Source organism: Frieseomelitta varia, unplaced genomic scaffold (assembly GCF_011392965.1).
Source record: "Frieseomelitta varia isolate USP_RPSP 00005682 unplaced genomic scaffold, Fvar_1.2 scaffold_882, whole genome shotgun sequence".
Taxonomy (NCBI): Eukaryota; Metazoa; Arthropoda; class Insecta; order Hymenoptera; family Apidae; genus Frieseomelitta; species Frieseomelitta varia.
This window is the reverse complement of record NW_025110681.1, coordinates 108,538-129,625: the sequence shown is the minus strand read 5'-3', so window position 1 is coordinate 129,625 and position 21,088 is coordinate 108,538. Positions and strand designations below refer to the sequence as shown.

Below are 21,088 nucleotides of genomic sequence, written 5' to 3'. Positions count from 1 at the left end.
ATAACTCCCGTTGCAACGCGCAGCTCTGCGAAATTGTTAGCGACAGCGCTCCGGCGAAAGGGAAAAGCGGATTCTGCGGTGAAACGCAGGATCGTTTAGTTCCTCGTGTCTCGATTCGCTATACAATGGAGGTACACTGATAACTTCGAACACTGCATTACCTCACCTTCCGACTTGATTTGATACAGAATCGAAATGAAAATGATTTCCCTCCTTCGGGAATATTTTTCGAAACGGTGTTTACAGCTGATTGTGAGTGAAAAGTAATTTCGTATTCTTTAGACGGCTTTAGCATAACTTTGGTGATATTAATCGTATAGTAATTTAATTAAAAAAATTTGTAATATTTGTTTAGTCAGTCGAAAGTTGTTGCTTGTTGAAAATACGAGCGAAATTAAAGAAGAAAATCGATATATTTTGAAATTTTATTTACAAAAGAGGGAAGAATGCGACTCAGGTTACTAAAAAAAATTTGTGTGTGTTTATGGACATGATGCAGTATTAATACGTATGGCACAAAGCTGATTTAAGCGTTTTCAATCTGAAAATTTTGATGTCAAAGATGCATCAATCAATCACTGGAAAAGTCGATGAAATCATGGGGAAAAAATTGAGCGAAACCGGCACATTAGCAGTCATGATATCGGTAAACATCGACATCACAAAACAGTTTTATTTAACACAGAAAAATTTAATGAATCGAATTTCTTTGGCGTCAAAAATTGAGAGAGCTTGGCTGGGAAGTTTTCATGCATTCACCGTATAGTCCTGACCTTGCGTCATCAGACTGCTATTTGTTTCGGTCTCTACAGAACTCTCTTGGTGTAAAGTTGACTCCAAAAGGAGCCTGTGAAACTCTCGCGTCGCAGTTTTTCACAAAAGTTCTACAGTATCGGGATTATGGTTTCACCTCGAAAATGGCAAAAGGTTGGTCGAATGAATCAGCACATATTTGATTTAATAAACTTCGCTTCAAAATATGAAAAAAATTTGTTTCACTTTTGCACTAAAATATTATAATAATACAATAATATAAAATATAATATAAAGTATTATAATAATATGATAATATAAAATATAACATAAAATATTATAATAATATAATAATATAAAATAAAACATAAAATATTATAATAATATAATAATATAAAATATAACATAAAATATTATAATAATATACGAAATCAGTTTTTACTCAACCAGTAATAGGTAAAATATTTTCGACTTTACCGGTGTGATCGTTGAAGATTTTTAAGAGTTTGAAGTGGTTCAAGAAACAAAGATTTTTGCTTTGACGACTTGCATCCTTCCACTAATCCGTGAAGCAAAATTTCGCTCGTCTGGTCCCGTGGACCCGTAATCACGTGGAAATTCGGGAAACGACGTTTTTCCAGCGATAGTCCCCTTTGAGCTCCGACTCGTACCACGCTAATCAAGCTAATTAAAAAGCGTAATTACGGGACGCCGCGAGAGATTAACGTTATCGTCGCGCAAAGAACGCGGTCTTGCTGGTTGGTTGGTTACGTTTAGGAAGATAGCGCCACCGTAGCCAAGGACCACTCTAAGTGTCTTCGTCAGTGGTCGCGCCTTTTTGTTAATTTTCGTGTATATTTATCCCCGGAGCGTAATCATCTTTTATTCTTCCCTCGAAGATATCTCTTAATGTCGCGTTTATTCTAAAAGAGCCTGTTACGACGTGGGTGGTGATTTAGATCGGATCTCAAGTTTCGCATGCATACCGGTGTGTTGTGTTGAGGTTAGAAGCATGTTCGCGATGCACGTTGCAAGTTTTACGTTCTATGTCATTTGTGGTAAACGATTCGGAACGTCTGTGGCATTAGTGGCTATTATTTGGTGGCAGAATGTCTTAGGAAACAGCGCGTAAATAATAGTAGATTAAATATTGCCAGTAGTGATACATTGGCGAACGAAGTAATTACGTTACATAATCGTAACGCTCGCTTGCAAAACAATTTATTATTTCAATGATATTAACAATAATATCCAGTACATGCGCTTATGTCTTTTACATAAGTTAAATATGTCGACACATATATAAAAGAAGAGAAAGGGAGAGAAATATTTAGTGGCGTTAGTGTCTTCAATGTAAGTCGAATATGTCAGTATGTACGTCGAAAGAGAGAGAAAGTACGAAAACATGGCGTCGCGTTTCAACCGACTTTGTATAATCGTGAATCATTCGCGTTCTACCTGTACATTGTAAATGTTTTATAGCGTAACACGCGAAATTTCAGTGTAATGAAATAAATCCTCCGATCTTTGAATGACGCACGCTATATAATGTACTTACTTTATCGTATAATATACATACTTACTTTATCTCTCGGAGACACGGTTAGCAATATCCATAACTCAATCACGACGAGACGCGTCGTTTCCCGTGTTGCTTTTAAAAAATTGCTCTCTCCTCGTTCTCGTAGATCGACCTCAACGATGACGGATGCAGCATTTATCCCGGCCGTTTAACAGAATTTTCTTACGTGCCCGGGGAAGACAGCTCACGGGATTTACAGCGGATTTTCAACGATACTTCACCGGTGAATAACGGCGCGCGTTAATAAATACTCCGTCGGTAAGTAACCACGAAAATTTCAGTAGTTTCTGACCTGTTTCGAAACTTGAAAACCGCGCCTCGGTTTTTAGTCAAGCGTTGATGAAAAAAAGAAATGAATATTCGACCTATGCTGGCAAGCACAGGTTTTGTTTGTTTCTGCGGGAAGGAGAGAGAACAAAAGTAAGAGAGAAAGGGATTTTAAACTGGACGAAAATATAACACAGAAGGGAGAACGCTTCTGTCGTTCGCGCGTGTGTTCTCGAGGTGAATAAAAAATTACTCGGCGGAAAAAACCACGCTGCTATACATTTATAATAAAGTTTCAGCGCTGCGAGGAAAGTATAATACTTTCCCTCTCCCTCTCTCTCTCCTCTCTCTTTCTCTCTGTGGATCGTGTGCGCACAATTCCCAAACATGCATGTGAAATATCGCGTAAACGCGAAAGGAAAGCAAAAAAAAAAAAAAAAGGAACAGAATCGAATAAATTTATAAACGGTAGTTCTGAAATGAAAAAGCAAATCGTGAAGCAAAATGTTTTAAGGCCGTACATCGATAAATCTTTCACTGTAAACCGCGATTATGCGTAAATAAATAGCGGAAACTTTGATTTTCAGGTTTCCCTCATCGGATTACAAATTTATTGATGTAATCTGTCTTTATGCTTGAAAACGCGCGACTTGCTAATTGCGCGCGATCGTTCGACTTCTTACTTTATTCTCAATTTCGTAGCATTCACGCGTATACCTTTCTCTTTCTCGAAATGTATGTAATAATATATGAGCTTGTGTAATAAATAGGTATGTAGAGCAACATTTCTGGAGTTTACAATAATTTGAATCGTTCGAAATCGTTTCATATCCATTATTAAACTAGTAACGAACTAGTTATTTTGAATTTGAACTGTACCGTACCGGTAATTACGTTAATGTTTCATTAACAAGCGCAAACTTTCCAATAGCCAGTTTAAAAGTAATAGGCCATACGTGCTTATGGCCACAGAAAGATGTCGCGAATATTTCCGCCTTGCGTTTCCACGATTTTTGCCTGACGCTATCCCTTGCGTGGAATATTGGAGGGGACGAAAGGGGTGGAGAATGAAACGTTATAGCGTCGGTGATTACATTTCCCGGCAGGCGTACGAAATTTTAACGACCGGCCCCGCTAACGAAGAAAAATATGTTATCCGGCTACCGTCCGGCGTTTTAATTTCGGTCGGTAATTCCCATCGTTTCCGCGATCCGATCCGCGAGCAGTTAACTGCGCATGCACGCTCAGTGCTGTTTCGCGATCTATGGCGCGTCGCCTGACCAGCAGAGGTCATCATTGATGCTCTCTGATGTTCCAACAATGACACGCATCCGACCGGCAGAAGCTGCGACAACGAGAACTCGGCCGACATAAATTCGAACTGACCGTAACGCAAGTGTCACTATTATCGCGCCACTTGCCACTGGGACCGGGATTAATATCCTGGCCTGGCTAATAACTATAGACATTCGTGTGCGCAAGCATACGCTTGTCCCGCGAATACAACCGTAAAACGTCACCGCGCGTTCCCTACGAATTACGCTTTGACTGTGAACCTGTTCTTTGATGTCGGAGATACAGCGTGGAAAAGAAAGTTTGTCCGTGACTGTTGTAGATGAATTCTACGCCTTTCGATTTGATGGAAACACGTGTAAAGAACCAGTCGCAAAATTGACTTTGATCTTGAATTTCAATGTTTGCATTGTATTCTACTCATCACGAAGGTAAAACATTTTCCAAGGAATCATAAAACGCAACCTAGTAGTTCTCTTGAAAAATGGCAAAAAAGTTTCTTAATCATTTAACACTGTGGATGTGCGTTCTAACAGCGACTTTATGATTCTGGACGCATAGATGTAATGATTATATTTCGAATGATGTTAACAGTTAGTTTTATTATTTGATTATTTAGACTCGCAATGATGCTACAACTATGATAAATCAAATGTTAGTGAAACCTAATACGAAAATTCTGAATCATAAAGTCGCTGTTAACACGCATTCGTCCGCAGTGTTTTTTTTTTTTTTTTTGCCATTTTTCAAAAGAACTATTAAGTTGCGAGTTATAGTTGCTTGAAAAAGTTTTATCCTCGTGATGAGTAGAATACAATGCAGGAAAATTTTTTACACGGATTTCCATCAGAAGAATATAGAATTCATCTATAATAGCCACGGACAAATTTTTCTTTCCATCCCGTTACAAAGGTGCAGATCACGTTTCCGTTTGACAAAAAATTCTCAACGACGTCTGAGGACATTATCGGTCATTAATGACTGCTTGTTTCGAAAATTACGCAAAGAAAAACTCGCCACAAATGTTTAACTATGAAGTTGAGCCGACGTGCTGAGAATGAGCCGTGTTCGGTGAGTCTCGGGTTGACTGGAAACATTCATGTTTTATCGTGTTTCTCCAAGGGAGAACGTGGTGAAGTTCGAGTCATTAAACTTGACCCGATATTTCGTGAGCGTGCTCGCGCTTTCAGCTTCTCTTCCTTCCAGCTTTGGCATTAACTTGTAGCGTGTGCATGTTTGTTTATGCTCGTTCCGCATTATACGGCTGAATAACGCTGACGACATTCGCGTGGCATTAACAGGCCCGTGTTACGAAATATTCTGCAGCGTGGACGTGCGTGGAAGATACGTGGTTGAATGTGCCGCCAACGTCTGTTGGAATTCTATGATTAATGACGCCGCGGCGAAGTTTGTAACTTGCGAAGTTTCGCGACCTCGAATGTTCGTTATCTTCGGTAGTGGGTCGTGGATTATTTGGTGTAATGCGTTGCCAGAGTTACGTAGAGCCGGCATAGTGGAGGGATTTGACCGTTTGCGGTTTGGAAAGTAAATTATGCTGTAACACTCTGCAGTAGAACGTATTTGGAATTACTTGGCATATCTGACAAATATCCGATCTACCAGTGACATTTGGAGTAAATGATTTTAAGATCGCGTTTCGAACGTTCAATATACAAATCACTAATGCCGGTAAAATTAAAAGGATTAACGGACTGAGAGAGTGATTGATCTAGAGTCGAAACAATCCAACGCAACGAGTCAGCGGAAGCAACTGTGCAAAATGGGGGAAAAAAGATTAGAACAGCGGCAGAGCTTGGATTCGGTGGGCGACTCCTAGATCCAACTCCGCATCCAAACGAATTGGCAAAGCTGCTTCTAGATCAAAGGAGGGGCCCAACGTAGTCAACTTCGGATCAAAGATAGATCAGCCTGACTCAAAGGAGCTGGTACTGAGTAACAGACAGTTCTGACTCAAAGGGGTTGGGACAAATAATACGTGACACAGGCGATACAGGTAATCAAAGGGACACGTTGCAAGCAACCTCACACCGAAGGAACTCTCTACAAATAATGCAATGGAGAGGGAGAGAGAGAGAGATGAGGCAGACTGGACATCTAAAGGAATCGATTTCGATCCTTGGACCTTGAGGTGACGTATGTATGTACTACACGCGTCCTAGGATCCAGGTCATCCGCGGACCAGCATTGATCTAAATTGAGTTTCTTGGCTCTAGTAGCGCAGTCCCTGTCAAATCCCCTGTGGTTTAGATCGAGTTCAGTTGACCGTTTGTATCTATTACCTCGAGCCCAGAAAGGTGTCAAGGATGATGTATCAGTCCTCTTGAATTGAGGTCTATCTATGTATATTGAATTCCTTCGATTGAAAATCACTCGACTCTGACGATGAATTCAGAAAGAATTCAAAGCGATCAGGTTCAACCTGTCTTTTGTCCAGAACGTTTCGATTCGGACTGTATGGACTCGAATCCTTTCGAGTCTTTTAATTATTCCGAGTGTAATAAATTCAAAATCAAACTAACTCAAAAGTGGGATATCTAGACTTCGGAAGCTGTTTATGGCAAGAGTCGAAGCGCCGACGTAGAATTTGAAATGGAGAATATAAATGGCAGAGATCAATGACAGCGTGCTCGCTTGCAAAACTGATGGACCGTAGAATCTGCATAATATTTTCACAAGCGAATTGACAGTGTCCGACATATCCGAACTCCCGTGTCGAACTCAATTCTCGTGTCATTAATTTATCGCCGAAGTAAATGAAACGTTACGTTACGACAGAACGTAATTTACACAAAGTGGAATTAATACATCGCGCGAGAGCTAAGTATTTGGTTTCCAGAACCGGTTGCTGTTTAATCGCGTTAACCCGTTCCCACGCTAATAGATTTTACCTTCGACGAAGCAGATCTTCATTTGCATGCACGTACGCTTCCGTGTATTCCACGGATCGGACGTGGCCGCGAATACGTTAGGTTCTTTCACCGCGGAAATTTGCAGGTATAATTCAATCGATTTTACCTTGCTGCACGAATCATCGTGTGCGATTGCATTGTTCGCCGATTTATCTGTGCTGTATGTCTTTAATTTCATACGTTGAAGCTTGTTGATTTGAAACAAATTCGTCAGCGAAATGATTATTCTTTAATGCTAGAAAAAACTGCTGTAAATTAGAATGGACTCGAGTTTTTCTTTTTTTTTTTTTTAATGTCTATAAACGATGCTGATCTCTACAGATTTCATGTGAATTTCATCTGTTCAATTTCGTTTTCACCGATTATTTACACGATCGCGTAATAATTCATTGGGAAATTTTATCGGGCAACTTCATACATCGTCCATATTTATTTCGCTGTTTGTCCAAAGCGTTTGGAAATCGTCCAATTTCAACAGCGCCGCGACCGTTGCAGATTTGCGCGACACAATGTTACGGGCCACGTCTGTATTTTGTTATTCTAGCTCGAAATTCTGACAAATGGTTATTTGAAACACGGAATCCCCTCCCCCGTCCTCTCGTATCAATTTGTTCATTCGTCTCTAGAACTAGCAAAGCAACACGTTCTCATTATGCAGACGAAAATTAAAAGCGGGTGCACGCAGGTGAAGAATATATAATTCACTCGACAATTTTTCTTAAATGTGTAAATAACAAATGCACAACGAAAAAAATTTTGTAACAAATATCGTGAATATTTGGAGAAGATCAAGTCAAAGTTATACAATTGGCTTTTAACCAATTAATCACGCCTGTAATAAATATCCATCTTTTAATTTTAGAATATTTAATCGATTTCGATATATGTGCTAGTGTGCGTTTTCACTCTACTCGTCACAGTGATCATTTTTCGAAGTATTCGTAACAAACCCTAGTATTTTATTACGTTCAATTTGCTCTGTTCCACTATCGAGCGCGCGCCATTCATTATTTACGCAGGATATCGGTTGCGTAATTGTATTTAGTTTCAGATTGACAAAACATACGTTCTATTACAATACGTATATTCGGATTCAATTCAATTTATACTTCGATCGAATGTTACACGATTTAGCGTTTGCATGTTTATTTAAAAACTGCAAACTTATTGCTGTCTCATTTCCAACAAATATTGACAAATGTGGGTATCATCCCCAATGATCTTGGCCTCATTAATTAATTCAAACATAGTAAAACCTCAATCTGTTATACATAACTGTTTCGAAAGTGTCGACACATCTACTATATTTCGCCGGAAATGTACGAAAGCCAGTGATGTCACTGGTAGTCCCGCGATATCCGAATTATGACGTTTAAATCGTGATCGATAGTTAGCGGGTGTTATTCATGGACATGGCCGAATTGTTCGACAGACTTGTTAAATCTGTCTGCAACCAGCTACGTCAAATTGTTCGGACAAGCAGTGTGGCTCTGAACTGAAACGCGTTGTTTGCCTAAAAACGTATTTAAATTATATAAATTCACTGGGCGATCGCTTTTAGAAAACACCAGAGGACAAGGAAAGAAAAGGAGAGAAATCTTTACTACTCTCTTTCACCGTGTCCGCTATCAGTGTGTGTTAGTCCGAGCTGTATATACATATATATACCTTGACTTCCGGTTATTCCACGTCACTGCATTTCCCCATTGTCGCGATTTGTCCGACTTAACTGGCAATTTGCACGTTGACAAACGGCGTCGTGCTTTGCACTGCAGCGAAGTTTCACACAGTTTATCGAATTTTATCGGGGCAGTACGCAGGCTTTTATTAAAAATTTTTTGTAACACGAAAGTTTAATTAACGCTTCGGGCGATAGTCGGACAAAACGTTTAGCTGGATACGGCATGTAATTTTCAAAAGTCCGTAGCTGAATACGGCAGGGTTCTGCTATTTGTAGGTATGCGAATATAAGAAATATTACAGTATGATAGTTATAGTCATTTCTCGTTCAAAGTTTTAAAAAAATTCAATATTACAAATGCGTGTAGAAAAAATGTAAATTTTGTTTTTTTAATGAAATGAATATGACGAATTTATGGGTACATAAAATTTACATTAACATATAGTGACATTTTTTACATATTTAGTTTACGTAACAATTTGTGTGGTATTTATTAACAACTTGAAATATAAAATACATTAATAAACAAAAAATGAAAATTTAAAATTTGATATTTAATAATTGAGAACTGGTGTGATAGGAGTGGCGCCAATTTTGAAATGACATGGGACTACCCGTAGATTTCCCGTCGCGAAAGTGTTAATATCGAATATTCGCAAGGTATAAGCGTTCAATTGATATTAAATTATTATTTGAAAAGATTCAATTTCATTTTCACCGCTGATATTATTATATTTGCGAATGCGTTGCGAGGGATGTGTTAACAGTTTGCAACGACGCTCGTAAAACTCGCGATCTGCTCGTAAACGGTTTACGCGATTCTGTGTGTGTGTGTGTGTGTGTGTGTCATAACCCGTGTCATAACTCGCGAAATTTGCGCGTCCGATATTTACTTGCAAATTCGCTACACGAGCTTGGCGTACGCCGAGCTCGGTGTCCCTTGACTTGCAAACACGTGTCGCGTTTATTCCTTAAAAGCGAATATACCAGGAGAAAGCGATAACGTAGCCTGCCAGAGGCATATGCATGAGATAGACGCGGCGGGCCCGCGGTATGCAGATTGCGCCGATGTGAATGACGTTTGCAAGCAGTTATCCAAATTTACATTTCATCGATACGACACCGGTAAATGGCTGTATCTGAAGTAGTTCCTCCGGAATATGGTTAACCGCCAGCTGTATCAACGCTGCCAGACCTGGGTAATTAATTGAGATCAGCCAGCATAGTATGAACGGCAACAATTCCCCTCTGTCGATATGGCTTTTATTTGGCTTTGAAACGTTGGTATGACGATATTACCGCTCCCGTGCACGAGACGTTACTTCGTCAAAGTTTAAAATCAACCGGCTGGATGTCGTGGTTAATTAACCTGACGTTTAATCGTAATGAACCTCTGAATCATGGGTGTCATTTCAGGTCTTTTCGGCCAAGAAAAAAAAATTTGTCGAGAGCCGCACATAGTTTGCATATTCTTTTTTTTTTTTATCAGTACACAACTTTTATATTTACAGTGAAACGACACATTGATTAGAAAAATGTATTTATATTAATTGAGAAAATATGAAAATTTTTAATCGAAACACTGAGCTGCTTTTTTAGATAACAGTTCGTCAGTATCTGATTTGAATACAGGTAGTAGAAGAGTATTTTCAAGATGCTAGAATATTTGTTCTTATTTTATTTTTTGTGTGCTTCATACGGGGAAAAAATTCTGTTCGTATACTCGTGGTTAAAATTATTCAAATAATAAAATTCTTATTCAATTATTCCAATTTTCGTTATACATCGGACACGCCTGCTCCAAATTTATCGTTTGCACTCCAACTTTTTCCCCAAGTCCGACTTCTTTTGGCTCCTCATGTTGGTTGAAACTAACAATTATAAGCAAGAGTTCGTGAATGTTGAATTACACAGAATATGTAATTAAATAGAATTTATTAACAATATTTTTATCTTGAGTGCAAAGGGTTAAAGAAAAGTGATTTGCGGTACACCGAGAAATTGAATCGCGCGAACTTGCGTCGGAAAGTTCGAAAATTTTTAATCGCTTCCTAATTTGTTTGATATAAATTCTAATTGAACGATTTAATTTCGAAGGGCCAAACCGTTACACCCTGTGTGGCCGTGCGCCACGGGACCAACTTTCCTTCAGCGTTATCGCATGCATATAAACCAAACTTCCCTTGCAAATGTGTCGAATGTGTTTCAGCGCAGCGTCGAAACTGCACGCGTGCATGCATAACTGATGAAATCCAAAACGAACTTTAAAACTCTAAATATTAAAAGGTGGCTCTTCGAACCAGCGCTGTTCGACGTTGGTCAAACGGAGCGTATCTTGTTCGTTGTATCGTGGTGTAGAGGATGGACGCAATGCATATTAAAACTCACGTGTGCGAATGGGATTTTGCAGCGAGCCGCTGGTTATACTGGTTTACAGGAATTCGCGCGTTTGAGGAGCCTTCAGCCGCGGGCAGAGCGATTTCTAAACGGATTACCGACGACACGTCCCTTAACGAGAAGATTCAGTAGCGATGTTTCAGTTGTTTTTCGTTGATTTTCCCGGCTTAACGCGCGGCTGCGACATCTCCTCTGTCCCCTCCCCCGCCAATCCAACGTCTCATCCATTTTAATTGCCTCTTTGAGGCTCTCCGCCACGTCGCAACGCGACTACCACTACGGTAAATAACGAAGAAATACAACTCGAGATTTAATTGTGTATTTCTCAATCCACCAGCCTCTCGTGTCTCTCTCGTGGAACGTTCAATCTCTGCCTTTGGGGCGAACGACGGTTAGCCGTAAATTGGCACAAAGAACTCGAACCGAGGGAGAACCTCCCTGACGAAGATTATTGGAAACGTTATTTCACCTCGTCTTGATATCCGAGCGTAGCCAGTGCACGATGCAGATAACGGACAGAGAACCAGTTTATTGTTGCTTGATCTTTGTCCCGGGTAGAAGTTTACATAATTTGCTCCTCCACTGATTGATCGTTGGAAAGTTTCGTCAGCGAGTTTCGCTCGTCCCGCTTCCGGTTCGTGAATAAATATCATACCGTTCGCTTCTATTTCTCGATCTAACGTCGGCAAAGGGATTAAAGTGGATAAATAGGCGAACTTCGAAGGTTTCCATGTACGCCGGATCAACATGGGCGAGAAGTTTACTCGCCCAGCCACACCAATATTAAACCATCTATTAAGTTTCTTATTCCTCCTCGGTATTAATATCGCGGATATTGATATTGATTGAACGTATCAAACTCTTGTTTTTTTGATATCGAATGGTTCTTCAAACTAATTTCTACGTTCCTACGGATGTTTTCCCGTCCTTTTGAAAACTATTGCATCTTTCGCGTGGAAAGTTTCGTATCAAAATTCGTACTAATATACAGGAGTTTTTATTACGCTCTTCCCTCGTTTCGAAAAAAGCTACAGTCTACAGATTGACGATATGCTCGGGACCTCTTTGAATTATTCCGACAAGGGAAGAATACACGGAACGTCCATTGAAGTAACACGTTGTATACTCTATCGTGTCTGGCTTAGATTTCAATGACTGCAGCAGTCTATACATGTGTGTGTGTGTGTGTGTGTGTGTGTGTGTGTGTGTGTGTGTGTGTGTGTATGCACCCACGTACATACGTATTTCTGGGGACATTTCCTGTATACGTACAGGACAGACATATGTAGGGAACTGGCATGCACAGTTGGGGACATCGACGTCGAAACTCCCTTAACAGTATTAACATTTCAGGGAGCTGCTCGAACCGGATTCTGAGGACGCCAGAAACCGATCTCCAACAGATTATATCAGCCACAGGCAATCCTGTCAAGATGATACGACGAATTCTTGCTATTATCTTCCCGTTGATACGTAACAATTATTCATTTTACAGTTATTATTAACTGCGAGCAACAGATAGTATATTGAATTGGGTAGTAAATAATTTTCTTTTCGGTAAAACAAACGACAATCCATGATATATATTCGACATTATTTGCCATTCACCAGTTCACTAGCTTGTTGATTAGCTTTAGCGTAGAATTCAGCTGATTTTGGTGTAAAAAAGTTTTTACACAACTCTCGAATTTGGTCGTCGTTGGAGAATTTTTTTCCGCGTCGAAACATTTTGCAGGGATGGGAAAAAGTAGTAAATAGATGGCGCAAAGCCAGATGTAGGATAGAGCTCTAAAATTTTCAAATATGCACTTTCGACCCATCCATTTCAAAGCTGAGAAATTTATTATTTAATATTTCATGAATCATTAGCCTCTTCACGCCCTTGGCCACATATGTGGGCAGTTAATTTACGTGCTATAAAAAAGTCACGTCCATTCGCGGAACCATTATCAAAATGAATGTGCAATCTTTGCTAAATTTGCTAACCAGAAAACAAATCTCAATTGTCATGACGCAGGTAAAAAATAAAAAATGAAATGAAATGAAATGAAATTTCTGTGTTACAACTGAGAAATTCGTCCCTGAAGAGGTTAGGATGACAAATGCATCGTTACAATTTGTTACCAAAAACGGGAACTATTTCTGACTCAAAGATAGATCGCATAGTTTTGTTCATTTATTTCCAATTAAAAGTCTAAACGGATTATTCGAGACAATTGTAACAAAGTTAACGTGAAGATGAAAACGTCAAGGATAAACGTCTTAGTAGTATATCGTAACATCGATTATCTAGGCATCCATATACAGATTACGATCGATTCTCTGATTATTCGATTATGCAAAGTGAAATGTCAAACGACGTGAAGGCAGACGTTATTCAGTTACTTACGTTAACGAGTGAACGTGTTTGGGAATAGGGCCATAAAAGTATGAGCCGTTCTCTCATCCTGATTTAACTTGCATTGAAATTAAACCCTTTGTTCGACGCACGATCGGTAAAATCGTACTTTGTGTTTGACAGATTAATTACTCGGCTTGCGTTATTCAATTAACCAATGTCCCATTGCATTCGCGTTACCATTCGCGTTACCATTCGCGTTCCATAACAAGTCACAAATAGACAGGAATAAATTGTTCCTCGGAACATCGGTGTCTCACTAATATCTGCTTTAATTTAACAAATCGCGAACATTATGATATATTACTAATTGCTCGGATTACTATACTATCGGAAAGTACAACATTCGGTGCCACGTTAGTTCCTGAATTAATTAAAATCATTAAAAATATATTAAAATGAATTAGATATTAAATCACAACGAATCACAAATCATAGCGAATGTAATAAAATGTCAAATCCTTGAAAACACTAATACAGAATTAATTGAAATCATTCAAATATATTTAAATTTCAAAAATTCTTAAGGTTTCACGAGTATTGTTACTTTACCGGTTTATGAATTACATATTAAATCACAAAGTAATAATAAATGTAAAATGTTCAATCGTCGAAAATACTAATACAAAATTAATTGAAATCATTAAAATATATTAAAATTCCAAAAATTTTAAGGTTTTACAAGTATTGTTACTTTACCGGTTTATGAAGTAGATATTAAATCACAACGTAATAACGAATATAATAAAATGTAAAATCCTTGAAAACATAATGACGAATGTAAAATGTTCAATCATCGAAAACACTAATACAAAATTAACTGAAATCATTAAAATATACTAAAATTCCAAAAATTTTAAGGTTTCACAAGTATTGTTACTTTACCGGTTTATGAATTAGATATTAAATCACAACGTAACAACGAATGTAAAATGTCAGATTGTCGAAAACGCTACATACAAAATTAATTGAAATCATTAAAATACATTAAAATTCCAAGATTCTTAATGTTTCACAAGTATTTTTACTTTACAATTACAACGTGAAACGTGAAATTGTCGGAAATACCAGAGAGCGAGTTGTGAAATTTACGCCGATGAAGCAACAAATTGCAAAGTTCGTGGCTGTTCGACGACGTTTTCCCTCCGCGACGTTAAACGCGAACACGCGATCAAAGGAGGCGAGGTACGATGGAACAGGGCTCTTGTAACTCGTCGCGCGCGTACACAGTTTTTAAATTTCTATTTACTTTTACACCGAAAGTTCCTCGCCACGAGATGCGAGCAGCTCGCGCAAGTTTAACAACCCCCTCCCCCCTCCCCCCCCTCGGTCGGTGGAAAGAGTAAATGGCTTTTTCTCTCCGCTTGACACGACCGCCCGAGCCGACTGCTATTACTTACGAAACTTTCTTATCTTTATGTCTGTAACTCGTCGGACCCTGATGGCTTCCTTAACGAGACGGTGTACAACAGTGAGAGAAGATCCCGTAATGCCGCCGCGTTTTTCATTCGGCAGGGTTTTCGACACGTGATGCATCGACGTTGCGAAGAAAAGAGGGGGCGGACTCGCCCCCCGTTTCTTGCGCGCCCGACTCGAAACGACGAAACGATATTTCTTGCATCCTGTGCTACCGACACAGGATTGTTTCGCCTGCGCCGATTGACGGCCAACTTTTGTTTTTGCAACATACTTGCACACATATTTCACACACCTTTGAATGTGCTTGGAAACTTGGAAAACCGCGATGCCATCGTCACGGTTATATGGGTCAAATTTGAATCTAATCTGACACTAAATATTGAAACAGTTAAACTTCAAGGCTCTGCTAACAAACTGCGTCGTTCATTTTGGTCTAGGACATTCTTGCACTTCTGTAGCAAAATCTAGATGACAAAATGAAGACACTTTTCTTTTCAAAAATCCTAGAAATTGTAGCACTATGTAAAAACATAGAAAAAAATTTTTTCTCACCACTTAACCCGGGATTACCCACCTGGTGGTCTAGCGGATCCCGGCGTGGATAATCCCAGGTTAATCTATAATTGATTGGAAGACTGAAGCCTCCAGTTTGCAACGATCCTTCAAAAATTACTATACGACTCTTTTCTTGCCAATTTGTCGAACTTTGAGTATAAGATCAACACGAGAATAAAGATAGAAAAAGTAGCGAAAAAAAGTCATACGTTAATTTTTGGAGATATACTATATAATGTGAAAACATCTTAGAATAAAACAAACGACACGCTTTGACAGTAGAAAGACACTCAAGCTTTCAAATGAGTTCGAGTTCATTGCCGTATGATATTTCAATATTCAGTGTTTGAATATTAACGGGCGTGTATATAAAAGCTCCGCGATATTCGTTGCAAGAATCGATCGATTTTCAAACTCGATCAATTCACAGCTCTTTGCAATGGACTGGGGGTAAGAGTCGCATCGATTTCCCTGCAGCAGGTGACGTCACGATTTCACGAGTTACATTTCTCTCCGGAAACGATCGGACGAAGAAGGCTGGTAACTGGAAACCTGTGTTCGAATCGAGCCAGGAATGCGAGCAACGTCGACAGGCTTGATAAATTCACGTGGCTTTGCAGTACGAGTGAAAAAAAAATTGCGTTCTGCGCGCTCGTTCTCTCCCTCGAAAATTTTCCACGTAATGGATTTCAATCTTTTTTTTTTCCCCGTCGTTCGTGAGCGTTCGGGGCTTTGAACTCCTTTTTTTGTTTTTTTTTCCTCACCGCGAGTTCGAGACACAGCACGGAGTTTATCAATTTTTCTAGATATTCTCTATGTAAATTTTCGTTTCTTTTCTTTTTTTTTTTCTGGATAGATTTGATAGGATTGAGTAGAGGGATTTTACCATGTTCAAACCACGATAAAGTGAGGAAGAAAGGACCGGCACATTAGCGCGCGAGTAAGAAATTAATTGCGACCACATTTGACGTATTGATCGCAGCGATCAATGTTTCCCTTCGTGAAATCAAATTTGCGGCGGGATGTAACACCCCTCCCTCTCCCCCTCCTCCCGACCCTTCGGATAATTAGTTTGATCGAGGCGAACGTTACGCCCATTGCTTACCTGGAGATTGGGCGGGCAATGATCGAGCAGTTCCAACATGTGCCTGATATTCTGCGCGTCTTGAATCACGAAGTTCAGCTCCATGTCGAATTCGCCGCCCACCAGCTGCGAACAAAACAAACAAATCGTCAATCGACGCGTTGTCATTTATTGGAAAGGCTTGGACGAGTTTTCTTCGAATTGTAAAGAAAGAATTGGAAGAATCTGGATATTTTAAGATTCGAGGATTCGAGTTTCCAGATCGAAACAATTCGTCCAATTCTCGACTCGAATATGCATTTGTCGATCGATGTTCGAATTGAAGCTAATTCGCCGTCAGAATCAATCAAAATAGATTCGACGATCCCATTACCCGCGACATCTATTTTCAGTATCCATCCATAATTTCAAGGAATGTTTCCGCTTAAATTCCGCCGATTCCGTTCCTCTCGTCCGTTTAAACTCGCAGCTGATCGAATCGAACTCCGTTCGATCATATAACATTCATACACGCATTTTCCGCGAGTGGTCCCGACACATTCAGCAGACGAACGGTGCACAGGCAATGAATTTCCGGTTCGTGCTGCTCGTGTGCAAAAAATTTATGAGTTCTCTCGCTGGCCAGAAGGATTTACCGATACTGAAAGATGTAAAGTACGGTGATACAAACGATGGGATGGGTGTAAATATAGATATTTGTATGTGTATACTCATTTCTTGCTTCCAATGTTGTGGGAAAAATTTAAACAACGTTTAAACCCACTGTGGTTTGTAATAAATAGTTTATTAATTTGGGAATTAAGAGAAACTGCGTTAGTTCGAATACGGCGATATTAAGTTTTCTTAAACGACTTTCTATTTAAAGCCTTACCCTTAAGACCTCTGTCTTTGTACACATTTCAAACATTCACACAACTGTACGCTCGTATTTTATGTCTTAGGTGGCTAACTGGCGGCCCGCGAGCGAACCCCTACTTTTCTACTTCGCTAGCACCACCCCCTCCACTACTCGATCTCTCTACTACGTTTAAAAGTTCTTCCTTCATTTGCCAACAAGCTATTGTGTTCATAATCAATCGTTTCGAAAATATTTCACCTTTTAATCTTAGATGACTCATCCTTGTGTATGAAATAACACATTTTTATCGATATAAAACTTTTCAAACATTAATGGACGTAGGATGAATATGAAAGATCATTACAGTGCGCCTTTTCAACGAAACAAGACTTGTTTCATTATTCATATCTTTGTTTTCGTTATCTATCACTTTTGCGCACGATTTCACAGTAGATTTTACACGAAATTGAAAATTTTTGAAACATTATACATATTTGGAATCGAATTGAACTTGCAAAATTTTATTTGAGCTTTTGAGTGAAATGTTATTTCACGTTAAATCATAGCTCAAGATGCATTCGATTCGACGCTTTCCTAATATCTTGCGTGCGCGTATAGTAGCGATAATAAATAGTTGGAAATGCGAGGCTAGTTTGCGAGGTTACATATGTACGTGCTCTCGGTGTCTTCTTACAGACAGATGGCTTACGTACAGCTGAACCGGATGCGCCGTCTCCACGGGGAGATCGTAATTTCCGGCGAAGTATCTCTTCCTTCGCTACTCCCTGTCGCGTCTTCTCCCAAAATACTAGCCCCGATATCGATCATGAATTGCTCACGCTCTCCCTACGTGGCCGAGACGCGTTCACGAGCACTTTTTACGACGCAAATACAGTCGTTCGTAATAAAATCGACTGACACGATTCGACAACTTTAAGAGAGTTGAAACTTGAGTTAAAAAGATTGACTAGTTATATCGTGTTGAAACAATACTTATATGCGTATTTTTATATGAATACTGAAGAATATTAAAGAAGAATGAAAGCTAGAGTTCGTAGTACATTAGCGTCCACTTAAGCGTCCGCTATCCCCCACGAATTATTAAAATTGGGATTATCCCCACTCTACTCTGGCAGTGTGAAACATGAAACAAAACAAGCGATGTATGACACCGATACTTCGGCATCATTTTAATTGTTTCGGGCACATATTGATCAAACTGAGGAAAATTTTGTATTGAATAACAAATACATATCCAATTTATATGTATTAATACGAGCATAGAATCGTACCATGTGTATCGTTAATTTAATATTGATGAAAATGTAACAAGACCTTTCTATCAAGGCTTCTATTTAGTTATTGATAATTATTGATTAACAACAACTTTTATAGAAATTTCAATAAATTTAGATTAATTACAATCATTTCATAATTATTGCTTTAAATGTACGTATGTATTAAATTTAAAATAAGTTCAAATGCATTCAGTTAAAGTGTTAAATTTCTTTATAATCGAATAATGTAGCAAACAACACTGAAATTTGCCGTGTCAATTCGCCACCCTTCTTAGGCGTCCGTTTTTGGACGCTTAAGAGGACACTACTATATATACAGGCGACACATGTGCGCCATCGTAAATTCCGTCTGTATTCCGTTTCACCCGCTGTTTTCGACCTGCTGTTGAGAAACCGAATATCCATTTGTCAACCCGCCTTTTTATTACCACGTTTAATCCACAGTTCTGGAGGGGCAGCTCCGCCAGCCGCATAAACATTCCGACAAAAGAAAAATATTTCTTTCTATGAAATTCTTGCGAAATCGTTCGCGAGGGACCAGCGCAATAAGGGCTGCTCGACATTGACCCTCGTTCCGCGGATGATTCGCTCGAGACGTGGTGAAAAGGTTATTGCCACTGCTGTTTTCCTTCCATTGTCTCGGTTGAGTCGTCGTTCGCGAGCCGTCACCTCTCCTCATCCGCGAGAAATATAAATTTTGAGGCAAGAAGCCAAGGGTTATTGTCGCAAGAGCGATGACACCGACGATTTCACACCCACGATTTCGACACCGTAGCTATCTTTCCGGGCTGTCGGCGTCGTTCGTCGAAATTCCGAGTGCCTCGTATCAGACGAGGAAAGGGGCGAGCCGAAAAATAGAACGCTTGCCAGAAATATCGATCTCCGCTGTTTGCCAAAATGCTGGTAATACGTGCGAGGCGGAACGCGAGAGGTTTTGCCAAGTATTTGACAGGGTGGAAAGCACGACTCATGGGTACTGTTCGAACCCTCTTTAGGGTAGATATACGAAAGTATAGATGGTGTTTTGACATCAAGATATTTTTATGTAATAGTAACAAATTTGTCTCGATTTCAAATTGATTACTTTTGAAATGTTGTAACTGTTAATGCTAGAACAACCGACTAAAGCACAGAATTTCTACTGGAGAAAATCAGTTAAAATCAAAATAGGTAGAAAAAGATTATAATAGAAGAAAATACACGAGCTTTGTACCAGTGTTTCCTAACCTTTTTCTGGCCACTTCATCTAAGCATCTTTAAAATCCTGATAGCCCACCTCTGTGACACGTAATTCTTATTATTCAAAGCATGAATTTTTGACGTGGGGGAAGCCTAAAGCGAACCTTCCAAAGAACGTGACATCCACGAAAGAAAAAAATAAGAAATACAAAGGATCTCTCTAAAAAAATCAAATTGCCCTTCTGTGGGCCCTACGTTTTCATACATTTCGCGAAAAGTCACTTAAATTTCTAAAAGTACACTGCTTTACATTAACGTAAAATTTCTAACAAAAAAATTATAAATCGGTCATTTTGACCACTGTAGTTCCAGTGTTCAAGCTAACGTCTGAAAGAGATGGATAACAGTTTCAAGGCAATAAACTCGACAACGGAGGAAAACACTCTCGTCGGTTTCTCTGAAAGATAAACTCGCAATAAATTACCTTCAACCTTTCTGAGGCTCGATAACAATTTCAAGCAAAGAAAAAAAAAACAAAAGAAAAATATTGCCTGCCTGCTTTAACTGCCGTCTGTCTCTCTTCAGCAGGAAGTTCCAACTGCCGCCAGTATTAAGTCCGACACACTCGACGGTGTAACACGTCTCCATCAAATTCATTGCGCCGAGGGGGCAAATGAAACAGAGTTTCGATCGATCGAATTGTTTTTCTACGCTCGCGCCAGCGAAATTTCCATAAACAACACATCTACGCGCCGCGCCATACGAAGGATCGTTCGCTCGAATAACTTTCCCCGGGGAGGGTGGAACGTGCAACGGAATCGAGGGAAAGGGGGAAGAAATAAACATACGCGGACTCGTGTGACTTACGATTTTCGGCGAATCACCGGGGGGTGGGACACGAGCGTAAGCTCGTTGGAATTGGGGAAAATGGCCAGCATGGGGGATGGTAAAATGGGATTCGGTGAATTAGGGTTGGCCGGCACTGCCGACCGCTAATTGGACATCACTGGCTTTTACACCTTCTATGTTTCTGTCAGTCGGAAGCGGCCGGCGAGCTTCCGGGTACGTGCCAAATTCGCTTATTCGGCAACGAAAACAGTCGCCGTGAGCCCACCTCAGCATCGCGAGGTATAATTCCATTAAGAACAACGGTGTATGACTTTGACGGGCGTGTTTCACCCGACGAGTTTGCGTTCCCGTCGGGTTTCGAAACTTCCGAGGTGGAAGAACAGTAATTGGATTCTGATCGAAACCGAGTTCGAATCTCAATATTTTTTTTTTTTTTTTATCGCAAGGTAATTGTTCACGCGAACTTTTTCATCTACCCGGGGAGCTGAGAAAGACAGCGCGTTCTGAAAACTGTTGAATTTATTCGACAAATTGAAATCTTCTTTACGTGAGAGACATAAGATAC

General features: G+C 39.7%; 1 protein-coding gene across 1 annotated transcript in view; it reads right to left on the bottom strand.

Annotated features, from left to right (window-relative positions):
* LOC122536989 (neurobeachin-like) overlaps positions 1–16,487 on the bottom strand; it is a 72,366-nt gene extending 55,879 nt beyond the window's left edge. The window contains exon 1 of the mRNA XM_043669852.1: positions 16,381–16,487. Within this exon, the coding sequence (XP_043525787.1) occupies positions 16,381–16,464 (84 nt within the window). The 5' untranslated portion in view covers positions 16,465–16,487. The remainder of the gene's footprint in view (positions 1–16,380) is intronic.
* Positions 16,488–21,088: the final 4,601 nt, after the last annotated feature.